The 21,251-nt window shown below is 38.3% G+C and overlaps 1 protein-coding gene across 1 annotated transcript in view; it reads right to left on the reverse strand.

Moving 5' to 3' along the window:
- Nucleotides 1–21,251, reverse strand: part of CSMD2 (CUB and Sushi multiple domains 2) — a 795,888-nt gene that overhangs the window by 671,462 nt on the left and 103,175 nt on the right. Inside the window, exon 3 of the mRNA XM_058195470.1 lies at nucleotides 951–1,063. Coding sequence (XP_058051453.1) covers nucleotides 951–1,063 — 113 coding nt within the window. The remainder of the gene's footprint in view (nucleotides 1–950; nucleotides 1,064–21,251) is intronic.

A 21,251-nucleotide genomic window follows, 5' to 3' on the forward strand; every position in this document is an offset into this window, starting at 1 on the left:
CCCACAATACCCTATCCTGGAGTGTTGTCACGATGGGCCTTAATTAAACAGAACCTCCTTGAGTTATTTCCAGGGAGACCTGTGGGAGAAATAGACTTCTCCAAACTTGCCTCCTTCATTGTTCTGGGACTGAAGCACCAAAAATATCTGACAGAATCAACAAAATGTCTACCCAGGATTGAAAAAAAGATGGACTATCAAGTGAGGGTCAAGCAATGAGGATGAATCTGTCTGAAATCAAGCCCAATATAATCTTAGTAATTTTCCAAACTATTAAGAGTGTGGTGGTTCTTTTGTTTGCTTAAAAAAGAAACAATTATATGAGCAATAACAATTAAAACACAATAAAATCCAATTGTATACCCAAGAGTTGTAGTATTGCAACTGAAGGAGCCCATTCTTTTGCAGTTATTGCAAAATATCCACAAGGCCAAACTCATCAATATATGAGGAGAGGACATTCTGGTATTCTGGCTCCAAATCAAAGAGTTAGCAAAGTTTAACTCAGTAATGTTTACTTTACAAGATACAAATTTAAAATCACTTGATTTCAGATCATAATTGCAAACAAGTAGGAAAAAGTTGCTAACTCAACATTTATCACATGGAGGGTTATTTTAAAAGATAATTGCCCTAAGATGTATGATCTGTTCTACAGCATGAACATTCTTTGGAAACCGCAACTGGCTGATCTTCTAAGCTAAGCAGGGTCAGGCCTGATGAGTATTAGATGAAAAACTGCAAGTATTTCCCAGGTTTGAACAAACTTCCCAGAAGAAATGAAATGTAAAATTATTTCCTGAATGCTGCCAAGGAAACTATACTGTTGTATCCAGGAAATCACCATGTCCAACTCTATTTGGAAGAGCTTTTACTTTTACTTTACTAGAAAATTTCCTTTATAGAAGCACAGTGTATGAATATCAAAAGTTCACCAAAAGCAAACCCACCTTCATAGGTTGCCTGAAATCCTTGAGCACTGACAGCATAGTCACTTACAAGCCACAAGGACAGCACCACTCCAGTACTCACAATGGGAGGAGGCAGCTGGAAACCTGTGAGCCTGGAAGAAATCAAGGAAGAGTGTCACAACAGGAATTTCCTAATGAAATACAATTCAAATTATCACCTTCCTGTTGATCCATCCAATAGCTTCAATTACAGAAAACAAGGAACCTAATCTCATTCATATCAAGCATTAAAGTACAAGGGGTCCTTGGTGCTCTCTGAGCTTGCTTGTTTTCTTGCAGAAGTTTCATTACCCTAACTATGTAACATCATCAGTGCTAGTGATTAAGCTATAAGGATGTGATGGCTGGTGCCCACGGAGGGAGAGCTGGTGGGAAGGACTACACTGAAGTGGCAGTTTCCCAGGAAGGAGGGAGAGCATTCCAAGGAGTGGACAAGATAAGAGGCAGCATAGTCCTGTGCTAGACAGGAGACAGACGAAGGGAATCAGGATAGCCACAACCTACAATCGCCCAGGGTATATCCATTACAGCGAGAGTAGACTAAAAAGTTGGTTTTAGTCTGGCAAGATTCTGTATTTTTGGTGAGAGCAATAAAGAACTGAACTTTGGCTGGATTGTTCTATGACATTCTTGGGCTGGGCTGGGCTGAGCTGGACTTGGCTTAACTAAGGCAGTTTGTAGGTTCGTGCTTAACGTTAGTGTGGCAGGCATCATATGTAAATCTAGCTACCACAATTACTTAACAAAGCTTGCTTGTGAATGTAGCTTGTATAAAGAAATAACTGCATTCAGAAACCTATTGGAAAGCAATACTAGTACGATGGGCTTATGGCAACAAGACCAATCAATGCAGTGACTGTGAGTTTTGCACCACCTGCATTTTCAAAATGATCTTCAAAGGCCACTCCTGATGTGGAGTCCTGGTTTCATTCTGCAGGTAGTCTGACTTATTTTGGCCATGTCATGTGAGGGAATTAACTTGAAGAAAGCAATTATGTTGGGAAGAATTAGCAGTAAAAAGAAACCAAGCCATGAAAGAACACAATGGCTATATACCATCAAAGCTGACACCAGTCAGAGCATAGAAAAATTCAAACAAACAGAGCAAGTTCGGAAGATGTGGAGAGGCCTGGCCCATAGAATTGCCAAGAGCCGGACATGACTAAATGGGTAACATCATCATTACACCCAGGTAAAATGAAAGCCTGAAAAGTAGACAGATTCCAACCAAATTAAACATAGTGGGTGAAAATGAGGCTCTTCTGGAGAGTGGTTAAAAATGACATTGGATGACACTGCTTGTGCTAATTGGTTTTGCAAAATTTAACATACAATTTATCATGAATGTTTTATTTTTTTAATGCAGTTATTATATGTTATTTTTATTGTGATAAAATGCTGGGAATTCTATGAGATTCCATGGTATATTCGACTAATAAATGAATGTTATGTCATATCATAAAAACGAAGCTTACAAAATAGTTTCAAATAAGTCTTCCCTTGTAACCTACCTGACAGAGGTCTTCTAAATGCCCTGAGCTCATAGGAAAAATGCTAACATGCTTTCCTCTGTCCTCCCTCCCCCATAAAAAAAGTATTTATAAGAAGAAATATAGTAACACTGTCTTAGGATTGCTGAGAACAACCAGAGGAAAGCTAAGAATGAAATGCGTACAATAACTGAGGAACAGAGTTTCGAATCTGAAATTCTGCTAGAGCTACAGTATGTCTGAGCAACAGGGTTATAAATCACAGCAATTCATACATCATTAATTAATCCTTTGTTTAGAACTACAAATATTCCAGCCCAAAGGAAAATAGTATGATTTTACGTGCCTTGGAATGCAACATATCTGAGAAATAGTTCATACCACAAAGAGCTTGTGGAAGAACAAGTCAGTATCTGTTCAGAGATGCAGTAAACAATCATGAGCTTCTTTTACTATAATTGCTCCATATTTTATTCAACCCCAAACCATCATCATTACTGTCAACATATACTCCATTACCCAATGGGTAATAAGAACTGGCTGCCTTCTAATGATTTGCTACAGCTTGTCAAATGTGCTATAGCTTCAGCTCAACATAGTGTGCAGTGTAAAATATTTGCACAAGGACAGAGAAGGATACATGCTCAGACATGCATTGGGGAGATATGTCTTACCCAAAATAACATTTCTTATTCTTTGAAACAGATAGTCACTCATGCCTCAGATTAATTTCATATTGCTCTTTCAGGAAGATGAAGGAAGGAAGGTAGAAAGATAAGGGAGGGAGGGAGGGAAGATAAGGAAAGAAGAGGAAGGAAGGAAGGAAGGAAGGAAGGAAGGAAGGAAGGAAGGAAGGAAAGAAGGAAGGAAGGAAGGAAGGAAGGAAGGAAGGAAGGAAGGAAGGAAGGAAGGAAGGAAGGAAAGAGATAAGTGGAAGAAAGGAGAGTGGAGGAAGGAAGATAGGAAGATAAGTAGGAGGGAGGGAGGCAAGTGGAGGGAGGGAGGAGAGTGAAGGAAGGAAACAGTTCTGACTCTACAATGGAATGAAGGGAGGAGAGAAATAAAAGAGGGAAGGTGGCCCTATTCATTTATGGCTTTGGTTATTTCAACTGAAGGAAGATTTATTCTCTCAAAAATACATTTATAAATGCTGGGTAACTTTTTATGTGTTAGTAGACTGGAACTGCAAATCAAGCCTGCTCATGTTGGGATTCACAAAAGACACTTTCCTCAAGAAGCTCTATGTGGTAATGGGCTCCTTGAGCAACTCCCAAAGGGCTTTGACTTAAGGTTGCAAACCATACTGAGATAAATGGAAAAAAACAGTTTGAAGACAGATGAAAAAGGGACATGAATTATATCTTATTTGCCAGCACAGCAAATTATATAGTTTGCTTAACGAAGTCCAAGGTGGTATGTGAATTAAAGATAACATCAACATTTTGTATCCCTCCCAGGTCCTTTCCATAAATGAATTTTATTCTGCAGCTAGATATTAATTTTATTAATACAGGTTGGTTCAGCAATAGTTCCTGAAACAGCATTATGACATCCCAGGTATTAATTCCCAGCTGTTCTATTGACATAGCTGGGAAATGGCTAATATACATTTCTGATTAACAATTACAGTTTTATCTACTAATCCTACAGCCTCCCACTTAGCAAAGGCATTTTATAAAATAGGCTTAAAGGAAGGCTTTATTTTAAAAGAAAAAAAGCTACTTTACTCTCTGCTCCCATCAGCTTAAGAGGTAAAAATTCTACCGTATAAAAATACCAAGGACGGCTGATAAGTCTGTGGCATTCCATCAAGGATTTTTTTTTTAAAAAGAAGTTTTTTGACTCCTAGAAACGAGGTTAGATCTCACTTTTCAAAAGGCTTGACAAGCAGAATCTTGGGAGTTGACCCCAAGAAACCTGGAAGTCATCAAGTTGGGAAAGGCAGCTGTCTATCATCTCATACTTTTATTCAAGATCATCCAGATGAATTTGGAATTTGTAGTGATAGAAGGTACATTTCCAAGAACCATACACATGATCCTCTTGTAAAAAAAAAATCAAAAAAAGAGTAATAATTCAGTTTCAGTTTATTACAGCGATAGGCCAGAACAAATAAAAAAATTCAAGAATAAAATAATACATAACTTAAAATTAAAATACTACTGACATCAAAAGAGTAATAAGACTCTGTTTCCCCTAAAATAAGACATACCCTGATAATAAGCCCAATCGGGCTTTTGAATGTATGCACTAAAATACCCCCCCTCCCGAAAATAAGCCCTCCTCGAAAATATTTAAATGCATGCGCAGCTGATCCCCACCATTTCCTCTGGTTAGGGTTAGGGAGACAGAGCTGGAAATCTGGCAAGAGGAGCCCCGTCTTGCTCCAAGCACCTCAAAATAATAAGACATCCCCAAAAATAAGGACAAGCACTTATTTTGGGGTTCAAAAAAAATGTAAGACAGTGTCTTCTTTTTGGGGAAACACGGTAGTACCAGAAATCTGTTCTACCCCTGGTTGCTAATTATTTGTCATCCTCAATTCCTCAGAATTTTACTGGAGGGCAACCAGTAGATTTTGGAAAGGCATAGAGAAAAAGGAGAGCTGTCATCATTTTTATTTACTAAGATGCTGTACTTTGTACCTGACAACCAATCTAAAACTTGATGCCCTTCAGGTATGCTGAATTGCAACTCTCAGAAGAAAAATTCCCAGCAGGAATTTTAACATATTTGAAGGGCATCAGGCAAAAGATGTGGGATTCAACTTCACATCAACTAAATCTTCAAAGATACATTTTTGTGAATTGTACAAGATATTGTACTGCAAAACAATGAAAGCAATTATTTAATAGTAGGCCAAATGTATTATTACCACTAACAATAGCACTTAGACTTATATACGACTTCACAGTGCTTTACAGCCCTCTCTAAGCGGTTTACAGAGTCAGCACAAAAGAAATGGAGCCAAATCTTGTTTACCCCTACAGTATTTAATATAGATTTCCATATCTTTTATTCTTCCAGATAATATTTACTTATGCAGGTTCACGCAAAGTGCAAGGGAAAAAAAGTTAAAACAACGGATAATTTCTAATACATCTTTTTTTCATTTTGGGAAGAAGAAGATTTAATCAAAGTTCCATTCTAAGGCTACAAAGTATAATTTATTATCAGTAAATAATAAATGGGCCGGTTTAGCTCTGCCTGGTAAGGCCTGTTATTAAGAACACAAAGCCTGCAATTACTGCAGGTTCGAGCCCGGCCCAAGGTTGACTCAGCCTTCCATCCTTTATAAGGTAGGTAAAATGAGGACCCAGATTGTTGGGGGGGCAATAAGTTGACTTTGTAAATATATACAAATAGAATGAGACTATTGCCCTATACATTGTAAGCCGCCCTGAGTCTTCGGAGAAGGGCGGGGTATAAATGTAAACAAAAAAAAAAAAAAAGTATAAATTATACAGTAAATTATCAGTATAATTTAAGATTCCTCAAAAGAATTCCAAATTTGTTTCAATGTTGGTTCAGCTTAGAATTCTGATGAAAATATTAATTTTTAGAAAATTCAACATGACCATTGAGCAGAGTGGAAAGCAACCTGGTTGATCTTACTAGTTTTAAAATGTATTTCACTATTCACAATCAGATGAGCTGTATATTTAAGCAGACGAAGACAATTAACCATAGGGATTTGAAAGGTATCAAAGGTTATTAAATACAGGAAAGATCCCACCAATTTACAACAACTCCAGGGAACCCGCTTGTTATTTTTGCCCTTGAAAAAATAAATTAAAATTTAACGATTAAGTAATATACACCTTTGAGATCCAATTGGAAATGTGTAAATAATGTGCCAATGGAATCCTGCCTAAACAAAGAGATCAGATGTTCCATGCCTCAATGGCTTTAAGAGGAAACCTTGGGAGTTATTATCAAACAAATGTTATTTTTACACTGTCTAAAAGCAGTAATTTAGATTGCATTATTTACTTTTCTTTCTGCCAAGAATCCTATCCTACAAGTACCAGCAGGAGGGCTAGGACCAAATAAAAAATTATCCATTTCACAAGGCCTGATTGCCGTATGTAGACTTGAGGAAATTATTTGTGATGTATAGCAGGACAAAAATATAAGCTTCAAAATTGTGACTCTTTTTAAAGTTATTTATTTTCTTCCTAGGATCCAAGAAATAGCCCTTCAAAATGGCTCATATATAAGTTGCATCTTAAATATCCCAAACTCTAGAGCAGGGGTGTCAAACTCAAGGCCCGCGAGCCAGATGAGGACCACAGGGTGCTTAGATCTGACCCATTGGGCTTGGAAACAGCAAACGACCATCCCGCAGTGCCTCTGCCAGTGAAAATGGAGCTTGTGACTAGCCACGCACAGCCTTCTCGAGCTCTGTTTTTGGCTGTGACAGCCTCGTGAAGGCCTCTGCAAGTGAAAATGGAGCTCGGGAGAGCCACATGTGGTCCTCCTGAGGTCCTCTGCCCGCTTTTGCTGGCAGAGGGCTGCAGGATGTCGAGCTGGCTACACCCACCCTGGCCATGCCCACTCCAGCAATGCCCACTTCCACTCACCCCCCTTGAAATCAAACACAACCATGATGCAGCCCTTAATGAAATTGAGTTTGACATCCCTTGTCAGATCTCTATCGTGATATTGCCATTCATGTGGGGAGGGAACCCTGGATTCTTTTACTCACTTATTGCTCTCATTGCTGTTTCCTACGTATCCTGTAATTCTTTAGTTTATAACTTTTACCCTGTCGCTTATTCTGCCCTGTGCTTTGAATGGGGGATGTACAAGGGGGGAGGGCCATCTTTTTTCTCTCAGTTTGGAAGGCTCACAGAAGAAATACATCGGAATGGCTCAATTTCCACAACATCTTCACACCTGTGGATTGGCTCATTCAACATCAAACTGAGAGGAAGGTTTCTAACCACTTTATCCTAATGGAATTGCCTGGGGGGAACTCAGACCCTGCTTTGCATTGTCTTGCATTCTCTTCCTTTCAATAAAACTTTCCTTTTGAAATGCTAAAGTTTCCAGAGTCCATGCTTTCTTGAACAGGAAGGAGAGGCAGGCTCTTACACCCCTGCTCTAGAGAAAGCATGTATGTGGAGCCTCTCCCAGTCAGTCCAGACTGAAATATTTTCAAATCTTTGGCATCATAGGCTAGGTCAGAGCTCTGGAAACTTGGCTCTTTTAAGACTTGTGGACTTCAACTCCCAGAGTTCCTCAGCCAGTTTTTTTCTGGCTGAGGAACTCTGGGAGTTGAAGTCCACAAGTCTTAAAAGAGCCAAGTTTGCAGACTCCTGGACTAGGTGAAGCTCATCCTGCTCTATCCAATTTGTTAATATTTTCCCATTCTCATTATTGCTGTCATATCTCCAGTCAGTATGGTGACTATTAAAATCACCTACATATACTCCTTAATGGTCCAAGGTTTGCAATGGTGGATTAGGCCACTTAATAGTGGGAGGTTTTGTAAATCACCATTAGCATTATTCCTGATATTTCAATGATGTTAGTTTCAATTTCGTATTGTTGGGTACAATTAATAATCTTGTATTCTTTGATGTCATCATGGAGATACATTATGGAGCCATGAACATTAGATATTATTTTAGCTACAGTTGTGTACCCTAGGATCTTCCCATGAGCTCTAATCTGTTCCTCATCAGCCAAATTAGTCTCTTGTAGTGTTATAACATCTATCCTATTATCTATGGCCAGTCTGCTTAGGTACTCACATTTATTTCTACTTAAGCCTTGTATGTTCAGTTGAAAAATAAGGATCTGGGGTCCAATATCTTTTGTCAATGAGTTGTTAAAAGCACTGTTGTGTGTTTAATTGCTACCTCTCTAGTTTTTTATTATGATGGATGCAATATCCAGTTTGGTCACTGTGTGTGTAGACTTTTAGCTGCTGTGCTAATACAGAATGTTGCCCAGGGTGTACCATTGTGTAGATAGTCCACATGATGATCCAGCAAGCTACCTCTCTATAGAGCATTTGCTATAAATGATTACTTTATAACAGAATATCCCAACATGTTGATAAGGTTTTTGCTCCAGACTGGGTTTCACACTAAGAGAAGCTGCTGCAAGCAAATTCTGGCTCTTAATTTATCAAAGCCAGTTTCCAAAAAGGACTAAAAACTTCTGTGGGTTTTATTGATTTGATTGAAGTTTATGGTGTGGCTTGATGGTTTGATGCTCAAGCTGAAGAAAATATTCTTTTGTGTCTTAAAGTAACAAACCTTTGAGAGAACATGTTTTTTAAAAAACCTGATATTTCAAGGTCACTGTAGGAGGCACCACTAATAAATCATTTTCCATTAAGAATGGCTTCCCACTCCTAGAAACATTCAAATACATAAAATATTAGACCCTCTATCTCTCACCAAGCTTAAGTCTAAGAAACCAATTTGGGATAACATACCACAGATATAGAATCTAGATGAAAAATAGCGATTAAGATGGGTGACTTTTAATAACCACAACCAGATCTTGCAGATCCAACAAATCAATTTTCAGGACTGCAGTTGCCCTCCAAAATATGGAGCCTTCTGAACAGAATCAGGACAGGCCATGCCAGAACTAAGTGGGGGAATAGCCGAGAGATCGTAATGTGACTGTGGTGCTCCAAAACAAACTATTACATGTATAGTTCAAGAATGTCTCCTCAAGAAATTTCAAGGCACCTGGGATAATCTCATTGTAGCCACACCAGAAGCAAATAGTTGGCTAGCTTCCTTAGATATTGAATGATAACATCTATCTCATTGCAATTTGTTGGCACCATATTATGGTGATTTCATTGTTTTCTCTTAATTTAATATTTTATCTCCTATATTGTATTGTTCGCACACTCTGTATGTGTGTGGGTGTATATGTATGTGGGTGTTTATATGCATATATTTGCTGATGTTTTATTTAAATTAAATTTGTAAATCTGTGATTGCATAACCTCTGTAGATGCTATATGCTAAATAAATAAAATCTAGGTTATGAGAGCTAGTTTGGTTTAGCCATTAAGACATCAGGCTAGATCAAGTATGAGTTCTAGTCTTTCCTTGGGCATGAAGCCAGCTGGGTGACCTTGGACCAGTCACTCTCTCATAGCCCTAGGAAGGAGGCAATGGCAAAGGTTTTCTGACAAGCCTTGCAAGAAAACTGCAGAGATCTAATTGGAGAACTGAATGGAAGAAAAGAAAAATTTAGCATATTCTCACTCTTGATAAGTTTGATACATATGTTTTTGCTTCTTCCAGGAAGGTCTGTATCAGGGGTCCTCAAACCTTTTAAATAGGGGGCCAATTCACGGTCCCTCAGACTGTTGGGGGGCCGGACCGGCTGGATGGGTGTGGCTAGGTGGTCATGTGATTGGGTGGGTCCATTAAACAAAACACACAAATTACACTTTAATTTTTTATGTTGCTGGGGGTGGAAAGCAGATTAGTGAAGAGATGCGGCTGCCTTGAGGTGTGTGTGAGGGACTTCTGTTTTTGTGTGTGTTCATCTCTCTCTCTCCCCCTCCCTCTCTCTTTCTTTGGGGAAGAAAGAAACGGGCCCATTTTTGGCTTTCTCAGCCTCCAGAATCACTCTGCTGCCCCAAAATGGGCCCATTTTTGGCCTCCTAAAGCCTCCACACATTCCATTTTTGGCCTCCTAGGCCTCCAGAAGGTGATGGGTGGTGGGTAGGTGGAGCAATGTGGGTGAGGGAGCCTCGTGGTCCCTCGCGGGATGGATTAATGGCTTCAGTGGGCCATATCAGGCCCACAGTCCATAGTTTGAGGACCCCTGGTCTATATGATAAAAACTTCCCTGCGTGTATTTTGTTTTTTGTTTTAACTAATTTATATAGCCGTCAACTCAATGAGTCAGGGTGACATGTCTGTCTAGAGCCGATGCAGGAAGTCACTAGGTTCAGCAGTGTTTGAAGGGAAACGGAAGACTTTCCCCTTTGTTAAATTACGGTGGTCCTGCAATACAGGTGTGACAGGAATTACCTCTTATGCTTTTAGCCTGCCGATTCTAAAGGGAGTCTAATTTGCATCAATTTTCTGTCTCCTTTCTGAATTGCCAAAGCATTCTGATTTATTTTATTTTCATTACTTGTTGAACAATATGGTGCCTTTATTGTGAAAAGTTGTTATACGATATGTAAATGCCACTTTTGTTAATTGCTAATAGTTACGTTTTACTACAGTGTTTTTTTTTCTTCTGATCTCTGACTGTAATACAAGTAGTCCTCGACTTACAACAATTCATTTAATGATCATTGAAAGTTACAATGGCACTGAAAAAAGTGATTTATGACCGTTTTTTACACTTACAACTGTTGCAACATCCCCAAGGTCACATAACCATTCAGATGCTTGGCAACTGATTCATATTTATGATGGTTGCATGTCCCGGGGTCACGCGATCATTTTTTGTAACCTTCTGACAAGCAAAGTCAATGGGAAAGCCAGATTCACTTAACAACCTTGTTACTAACTTAACAACTGCAGTGACTCACTTAACAACTGTGGCAAGAAAGGTTGCAAAATGGGGTAAAATTCACTTAACAAATATTTAACTTAGCAATGGATATTTTGCTCAATTGTGGTCATAAGTTGAGAACTGCCTGTACATCTATCTATCACCAAGCTGATCCTTAAGGAAAGCATCACCGAAACCAGATTATCTCCTGACTACTTCTCAACATCCAGATCTTAAAAGCAACAAAACAGTATCCAAATTTAGCTTGGCATAATACAACCATGCATTGAATGAAAACATGAAGCACCAGAACAATAAGACACCAAGGAACTAGGCTGACCAACACAAACAACCCAGTAATTCAAGTAGTCAGTCCTTTGAAGTATGACAGGTCAGAAAACAGACTCCATCAATTTAACTGGAAGCATATTTTATTGATATTGGTCGCTGTTTCTCAACCTTGACCACCTTAAGTTGTCTGGACCAACTCCCAGAATTCCCCAGTCAGCATGGGAATTATGGGAGTTGAATTCCAGACATCTTAAAGTCACCAAGGTTGAGAAACACTGATGTATACTATAATAGAAGTATCTTGGAAGCCCGAATATACCCAAATGAATTAGGATGGATTATGAATTTCTTTCTCATGTTTTCTTTGTTTCTTATATATATATATATATATATATATATATATATATATATATATATATATATATATATATATATATATATATATATGTTTTCTGAGGTTTTCACTGGTGTTTAGACAGGTCTTTATTCTCTCACAGAATTGAAGTGTCTTGGCAAACGCCGCCAAGACACTTCCAATTTTACGCTGGAGAAAACCTGAATAACTAAAGACCTATATATATATATATATATATATATATATATATATATATATATATATATATATATATATATATATATATATATATATATATATATATATATATATATATATATATATATATATATATATATATATATATATATATATATATATATATATATATATATATATTACTTTTGGTAACATTTTGCCATATATTCTCCAAGGTCATGATTGCAATTCTCTACACCAGTCAACACACTTACATCATGCACTGATAGATAGTTGGGGCAACATTGCAGTAGTCCTCTTAGGTGCCTCAAAGGAGGACCAGAGATTGTTATTTTCTACTTTACTTAACATCCCAGTCAACAATTCTCTCAACAGATGACTGGTTGCAATTAGTTTAACCCTGCACAAGACTGGATCTCTTGAGGGTTAAATCTAATCTACTGATGGTTAGTTGATTAGGTCAATACAGTATTTTTTGGGTGTTCCTAGGCCATGTTATCTCTCCTACTAACCCACTTAAGCATGTCATAAGATAAAGGTCACATTGTCTTTCCTCTATCTTCTTGTGGCAGATTAATGAAACAGGGAGCTTCTGGCTGGCTTTCGTTTCCTGACAAAGCAGACCCCATGGGGAGCACAAGGAACAGAGAGTAAAGCAGAAACCAGAAGGTCAAGCAGACTCCAACCTGTGATCCAGATTCTAGAGAACAAATGCCTAGTATTTTCAGTTTCAGAGGTACAAATTAGGTTGCTGGTACCTTTTCGCTTAATATATTTTCCATCTAAGCCCTATCTCCAAATAATACTAATAAAGCAGAAGAGATTTCAGTACCATGGACAGGTCACTGAATTTGAGTGCCTTATTCTAGGACAGAGGTGAGGAACTATGGCCCTTTACAACTTGTGGACTTCAACATCCCAGAGAATGGCTGGCTCAGGAATGCTGGGATTTGAAATCCATAAATCATAAAAGGGCCATAGTTCCCAACCCCTGTTCTAGGGCTATCACACTTTAAAAGGACCGCAAACGTTATTTCTCCTGGCCACTGGTATTGAGGCTTCAAAAAATGCATTAAGCCTAAATCAAGCATTCATTCATACCTTCTCCTACTACTTGTGTGCTAACGGCATAGATAAATAAGAAGATGTAGTGTGGAGACCCTAAGTGGAGAGAAGAAAAATCTGTTAAGGTAGCTTTCCATAGTTTTTAACATAAACTCGTCATCCTACACATAAAACAGATCTTTGGAGGCCAGTGTTCAATATCTGAGTGGTGGAATGGGAATGCTATGAAAAAAAATGAGTTGGGTAAGAATGTGGGTAATCATAAACATTAATTTGAGAGGATGACCAATTATGTTGATCATCATCTTCATCAAAATGAATGAAATTTTATTATATGAGAATGTATTTTCAGTGATGGATCTAGGGAAGAGATAGAGTAGATGAATGTGTGTATAAAAGAATAACCTGAAGAAAATGGTCTCCCTTTCAGCAATTTCTAATAATGAGAAAAGCAAAAACTGATTATCAAAAGAGATCTTAAATGTAAGATCATGTAACTGGTGACTGCAGTAGTTGAAACAGTGGAAGCAGAAGGTAAAGCAGGATTAACTAGTTAATGTATGAGTATTTCTGACTGAATTAGTTCAAAATAAGTGCATGATTTCCCCTCGTTTAAATAAAACAGCTGAAATGAAGAAAGTTTGGGGTACCCTGAACTTGGCCTTTGTTTAAAAAAAATATGAATTTAGCTCAGTATTACACACATGCTAGAGTGATGCTAGTGTGGGTGTTCAAGGGAACTTTATCTGTATGAGATGGTTGCAACCAATGATCTTTGCAGTATCTCTTCCCCCTCTCTTTCTCATGTGTTCACTTAGTAACCATTTCACTTAATCACAGGGCCACTGAAATAGAGCTAGGTTGATAAAAGAAGAGTGGATGTCCTGCCCTGTACGGTGAAATCTGCAAATGTGTGTTCTACAGCAGGGGTCTGCAACCTTGGCAACTTTAAGCCTGGAGGACTTCAACTCCCAGATTTCTGGGAGTTGAAGTCCACCAGGCTTAAAGTTGCCAAGGTTGCAGACCCCTGTTCTACAGGAAAAGTCATAATTGTTCTGTTTCCCCCAACTCAATCTCATTAAATGGAAAGTACCATGGTTTGAAAGCTATACTTTTACTGATGAACCAAAAGTTGTATTCATATCTTTTTACAGCTACATAACTCTGCTGAGTCATACCATTTTATTTTCTAGGTGAGGAAATTTGCATCTTTTTCCATTTAATAATGTTACTTCCCTTCCCTTGTGCAATTTGTGTCATCCTGACCACCATTCCCTATATTTACTGATGGACTCATACCAAGTCGGAGATCATTTTAATTTTCTCACTGAAAAATAATGAAGACTTCAGAAGAATTTCTTCCTATGGAGATCAGAAACTCATATGGTCTCCCAACTTAAAAATTCAGAAGCATTGAAACACATATATCCCTTAACCTTTTTTTTAAACAAACAATAACTTCTGAATTAGATAGCATACTAGTAGCACTAATCATTATTTACCCTAGCTACCACCAAGAGAGTTTTCCAGTCATTGAGAAAAAATCCTCACAAAAGGTTTCCATATTATCCATATTTCCCAACAATTTTTTTGCCTCACTTGTTACTTTAAATTTAAATTGTTAATGTTACAAGCCATTATAATGAGATTTTTAGAGTCACATTATTTTATATTGGTACAATAATTGAGATCTCCAAGTACCTAATTAATCAGTAAAGAAAATTAGTTTTGTGAAGAAACCAAAGGAAGCTTAGACAAACAGCCACAATTAGAAATATTTAAAAGGAAAGTTAGTCTGCCAAGCTGTGGTTAGCCATTTTGTTGAAGATACTACTTTAAATCTGGGCTGTCACAAAGCAAAGAGAATGCTTTGGGCTATATGAAGCTCAGCTGAGTTAGAATTAGGCAAAGTTCTGGTATAGTTTTAGAGCTCAATTGTCCTTGCTAAATGGTATTCATTCTATGTCATTATCACTAGACTAATTCTTCCAGTTATTTGCGCCACAAAATTAAAAAAAAAAAGGAAATACTACACTCGAACAACAGTAATATCTTTTTGATACAAGGAACATATTTTGGGGGGGAAAATCTAAATTTGATTTGCTGAAAGACTAGATATTCTGTAATGATAGATTACACAACTCTTGCATAAACTAGAGCCTAGGGCCATGCTATTAAAGCAAGGAACAGGACCAATATTTTTATACACCTCAGTTTAAAAAAATCAGTCAATGAGTTTTGGCTGGTGGGAATTAGAAGTACAGCCTTTTCTGCTGTGGTCCCTGCTCTTTGGAATCTCTTGCTACTTGGGATGAGATTTGCCACTAACTGTTTTAGCCTTACAGAAGGGGTGTCAAACTCACATGACATATCACAACTTTTTTCCCCTTTGCTAAAATGGAGCTGGGCGTGACCAGCGCATGATGCATCCAGCCCGTGGGCCATGAGTTTGGGACCCCTGTGATAAAAGCACTCTTTGCTAGAGGTGGCAGGTGGGCTAATTAGAGGGTGCCACCACTGTATCATGCTTGCCTTTGGTTTTTAATTTTGAATCCACTTTTAATATTTCAATATTTATGATTTTTTTTTATTGTAAGCTGCTTAAGTAGCTTTGGAGAATGAGATGGATGGCATACAAATTTAATAAGTAAATAAATAATGAGTAATAAGTGATCCATAAAACTAAGATGAAGTCTCTCTACATATGCTTCTTCATTTAATACAATTTAATCAGTTCAAAACATTTAATATAATTCAAACCATTTAATCAGCCACTACTCATAAAACAGATTTTGTCCATGATTTTAAGCATGCAGTGTAAAAAGTCAAGGCACAAAAGGAAAAAAAAACACAATGTCAAGGTTTGACATTCATCTTTTAACCTTCTCTCTCTCTCTCTCTCTCTCTCTCTCATTTTGTTATTGAAGAAATTTTTAACAAAGTGAAAAACCATAAAAAAAAATAGTGGGGGAAAAAATACAGAAAAGAAACAGAAAAGGAAAATAAAGATTATAAAGAAGTGGTGAAACAGAATATCATGAAATGTGGAATAAAATGTATCAATAATTGAAGTGGAGGGGAAATGTCAGGATAAAGAAATATTGATAAGTCAAAGAGTTGTCTTGGTGCATATGCTCTCAGTGTACATAAAAGAAAAGATACCTTCATCAAGGTACAACATTTACAACACAAATGATGGTCAATATATCAATATAAATCATAAGGATTACCAGCAAAAAAGTTACAGTCATACAGTCATAAATGGAAAGAGATTGGTGATGGGAATGATGAGAAGATTAATAGTAGTGCAGATTTAGTAAATAGTTTGACAGTGTTGAGGGAATTATTTGTTTAGCAGAGTGATGGCCTTTGGGAAAAAACTGTTCTTGTGTCTAGTTGTTCTGGTGTGCAGTGCTCTATAGTGTCTTTTTGAGGGTAGGAGTTGAAACAGTTTATGTCCAGGATGTGAGGGATCTGTAAATATTTTCACGGCCCTCTTCTTGATTCGTGCAGTGTACAGGTCCCCAATGGAAGGCAGGTTGGTAGCAATTATTTTTTCTGCAATTCTAATTATCCTCTGAAGTCTGTGTCTGTCTTGTTGGGTTGCAGAACCAAACCAGACAGTTATAGAGGTGCAAATGACAGACTCAATAATTCCTCTGTAGAATTGAATCAGCAGCTCCTTGGGTAGTTTGAGCTTACTGAGTTGGCGCAGAAAGAACATTCTTTGTTGTCCTTTTTTGATGATGTTATGCACGGTCACTCATGCGCTTGTTACCTCTCGCTTGGATTATTGTAATGCTCTCTACATGGGGCTCCCCTTGAAGTGCGTCCGGAGGCTTCAGTTAGTCCAGAACGCAGCCGCGCGGGTGATAGAGGGAGCTGCACGCAGCTCCCATGTAACACCTCTCCTGCGCAGGCTGCACTGGCTACCTGTGGCCTCTCGGGTGCACTTTAAGGTGTTAGTCACGACCTTTAAGGCGCTCCATGGCTTAGGACCTGGGTACTTACGGGACCGCCTACTGCTACCACATGCCTCCCACCGACCTGCACGCCTCACAGAGAGGGACTCCTCAGGTGCCATCCGCCAAACAATGTCGGCTGGTGGCCCCAGGGACGGGCCTTCTGTGGGGACCCCGCACTCTGGAACGAACTCCCCGGCTTACGCCAGATATCTGACCTTGGACATTCCGTCGCGAACTGAAAACATATCTTTTTATTCGCGCGGGGCTGGCTTGAATGAAATTTTAAACTTAAATTTTTAGCAATTTTAATGGGGTTATTGGTTTTATGGTAAATTTCTTAAATTTTTCAGGCTCATTTAATAAGTTTTTAACTGATTTTAATTTTGTATATTGTATATTGTTCTTTGTTGGTTTTATTCTGCCTGTACACCGCCCTGAGTCCTTCGGGAGAAGGGCGGTATAAAAATCAAATAAATAAATAAATAAATAAAAAATGTTTTTGATGTTAGCTGTCCATTTTAGATCTTGCGATATGATAGAACCTAGAAATTTAAAGGTTTCTGCTGTCGATACTGTATTGTCTAGTATTGTGAGAGGTGGAAGTATGGAAAGGTTTCTCCTAAAGTCTACCACCATTTCTACGGTTTTGAGTGTTTTCAGTTCCAGATTGTTTCGGTCGCACCATAAGGCTAGTTGTTCGACCTCTTGTCTATATGCAGATTCATCATTGTCTCAAATGAGACCAATCACTGTTGTGTCATCTGCGAACTTCAGTAGCTTAACAGATGGATCGTTGGAGATGCAGTCATTGGTATACAGAGAGAAGAGAAGTGGGGAGAGCACACAGCCTTGGGGGCCCCCTGTGCTAATTGTACAGGTATTTGATGTGATCTTGCTTAGCTTCACCTGCTGCTTCCTGTTTGTTAGGAAGCTTGTGATCCACTTACAAGTCTGATCCAGTACCTGTAGCTTAGCTTAGTTAGAAGAGTGTCTGGAATGATGGTATTGAATGCTGAACTAAAGTCTACAAAGAGGACCCTTGCATACGTCTTTGGAGACTCAAGATGTTGCAGGATGTAGTGCAGAGCCATATTAACAGCATCATCTGTTGATCTATTTGCTCGGTATGCAAATTGCAAGGGGTCTAAAAGCGGATCCGTGATGGTTTTCAAGTAGGAAAGCACTAGCCTTTCAAAGGTTTTCATGACTACAGATGTTAAAGCAACTGGTCTATAGTCATTTAGTTCCTTGATGGTGGGCTTCTTCGGCACTGGGATGATGGTAGAGCGTTTGAAGCAAGAAGGAACATAGCACATCTCTAGTGATTTATTGAAAATATGGGTGAAGATGGGGGCCAATTGGTCAGCACAGACTTTTAAGCAAGAAGGAGTTATCTTGTCTGGGCCTGGAGCTTTTCCTGGCTTTTATCTGTGAAATAGGTCCTGCACTTCCTTTTCTGTGATCACTAGGGGTTGTGAACCCAATGGGATGGGGTCAGTTGTAGGAGGCTTGGCTGTTGTTGGTGTGTCTGAGATGGGGGTTGTGGAGATAGGTGATTGTAGTTTCGTTTCAAACCTGCAGTAAAACTCATTCAGGTCATCTGCCAGTTGTTGATTACCTTCAGCCTGGGAAGGAGGTTTGCCATAGCCGGTGATATTTTTAAGAGTTTTCCATATGTTATCTTAGAGACTTTCCTTTTTTCTGCATATAATAGTCCTGCAGCAGTAATTATCTCCCATAACTCTTTTCTAATTGGCTGTCCATTAATCCCAGCAAGAAAATGTTTGCTTTCAAATGAATATTAAACTTTATATTCTTTGTATTATTAATCATATTGTATGACTTCAGAAATTTCTGGGTTTTTTTTACAAGTCTACAACCCTTCACACTCTCCACATTTCCAACATGAATCTGAAATGTCCTATTATCTACCTTAAATTGTTCTCTTTCATCTTGTTTTCTCTATGTTCCTGTTCTACAATTCTCAATAAGTTATTTTTTTACTTTCTTTTTTTGTGTAAAATACTTCTTGTGCTGAGTCCCCACAATAACATTTCTGAGCACAATCTGGGATTATAACTCAATATGGCACTTCTAATATAATGACTCTTAAAATCTATATTAATCTTAACTTTATCATACCATAGAAAAAATGCCATCTGGACCACCCTTCTAAGATCCTTTTATTTCTCAGCAAAATCCACCTTTTTTATTGATTCTATCTATCCTCACTTACATGAAGGCAACTTTCTGTAAAGGAAAGAGAACCACAAATTTCCACTGTTTTCTATAGAATCCCAAATTGAAATAAATTACACAAATATAGGGAAACTTACATATATAAGAAGATAACGAGGAACTATATGTCAGAACTGTTTCTGAACTTACCCTTAGACTTGGAATAACTTTATTGTCATTTTGAATGTACACTAATTGGCATACATTAAAATGAAATTTCATTGTGTGGAGCTCTCAAAGAATCTCCACCTCCAACATACACTACATAGACATGACAAAATAAAGAAAGAAATACAAAAATATGCATGTATCCATATATATTATCTGACATGGAGAAACAATACTGCCTGATTCGGATGTACGCATGGAGATGAAGAGAAAAACTGATCTTGCAAGTTTGGCATAGGGAAAAAAGATGTTACAGAATCTGGTAGTCCTGCTAGAAATACTTTGAAACTTCCACCCAGAAGATAGCAACAGAAACAGATGGTGAAGTTGGACTATGGGTCTCTAACAATGCTAACAACCTCAAGACTTATCCTTTTCTCTAATTAAATGTTTGATTTCATTGTTCTCCTAAATTTTGCATACATTTGTGCTTTACTTTCCCTTGTTCTAGCCAAAACAACCACAGTAGAAAATGACTCAAGAGACTGAATGTCAATATTAGAAATTGCATAATGAATTAATAAATACTGCAAACACCTCTAATCTTCTCTTCCTTGGTTTTCCATGCATGAAAAGCAATTCATCAAGTTCAAACTGCCCTCTTTCTTAACTATCTGACTGCTAAAAATGTTATTAATCAAATAATTTGGACTTGCCTCTTGGAAAAATCTTACATTCAACACTGGAATATTCTGTTTAATTATAACTAGGTAAAATCCTGCTTATACAATGTAAAATGTATCAATAAAAATTTGAGTATGAACAGATAACTTTTCAGTATCTCTGAACTGATGAATCATGTTTTAGAAAAAATATTTTGTGTAACATTCATAAAAAGGAACCCAGAATGTATGTGCATTTCTAGGTATTTCTGGAGAACTTCCTATTCTTGTGATTATTTTAAATGAATGTGGTGAAAATCCATTTCTTGAGGTTTACCCAGGTAATAGGAAGAGATGTCTGAACCAGGGGTGAAATCCAGCAGGTTCTGACAGGTTCTGGAGAACCGGTAGTGGAAATTTTGAGCAGTTCAGAGAACCGGCAAATATCACCTCTGGCTGGCCCCAGAGTGGGGTGGGAATGGAGATTTTGCAGTATCCTTCCCCTGGAGTGGGGAGGGAATGGAGATTTTGCAGTATCCTTCCCCTGGAATGGGGAGGGAATGGAGATTTTGCAATATCCTTCCCCCAGGAGTAGGGAGGGATTGGGGATTTTGCAGTAACCTTCCCCTGGAGTGTGGTGGAAATGGAGATTTTGCAGTATCCTTTCCCCAGGAGTGGGGAGGGAATGGAGATTTTGCAATATCCTTCCCCCAGGAGTAGGGAGGGATTGAGGATTTTGCAGTAACCTTCCCCTGGAGTGGGGAGGGAATGGATATTTTGCAATATCCTTCCCCCAGGAGTAGGGAGGGATTGGGGATTTTGCAGTAACCTTCCCCTGGAGTGTGGTGGAAATGGAGATTTTGCAATATCCTTCCCCCAGGAGTAGGGAGGGATTGGGGATTTTGCAGTAACCTTCCCCTGGAGTGGGGAGGGAATGGAGATTTTGCAGTATCCTTCCCCTGCCACACTCACCAAGCCACATCCACTAAGCCACGCCCACAAAACTGGTAGTAAAATAATTTGGATTTCATCACTGGTTTGAAGCTCAGAAAAATAAACCACTGGCAAGCAGAAGGGTGGATTTCTTCTTTCAGGTTGATATTTAGAAAGAGAGAGCAGCCTCCATTTTGTCTTTGTCTTTAAGATTTGTGTTTTCCACTTCGAAGATGTCCATAAGCCAAGTAAGAGAAAAAGCCCCCAGCCACATGGAATAGGACTGGTTCTGGTGCATTTAGACAGCAGACTGAGATCCGTAAAGTTAGTTGTTTTATTGATGGGCTGAGATCTGTGATATGTATCACAGATGGATGGAGTCCATGAAATAGCCGGTATGAATGCGGGGTAATTATTTTATTATTTTCATATTTTCATATTTTCTTATTTTTATTTCTTTTATATTGTGTTTTTATGTC

This window comes from Ahaetulla prasina, chromosome 10 (genome assembly GCF_028640845.1).
Source record: "Ahaetulla prasina isolate Xishuangbanna chromosome 10, ASM2864084v1, whole genome shotgun sequence".
Classification (NCBI taxonomy): Eukaryota; Metazoa; Chordata; class Lepidosauria; order Squamata; family Colubridae; genus Ahaetulla; species Ahaetulla prasina.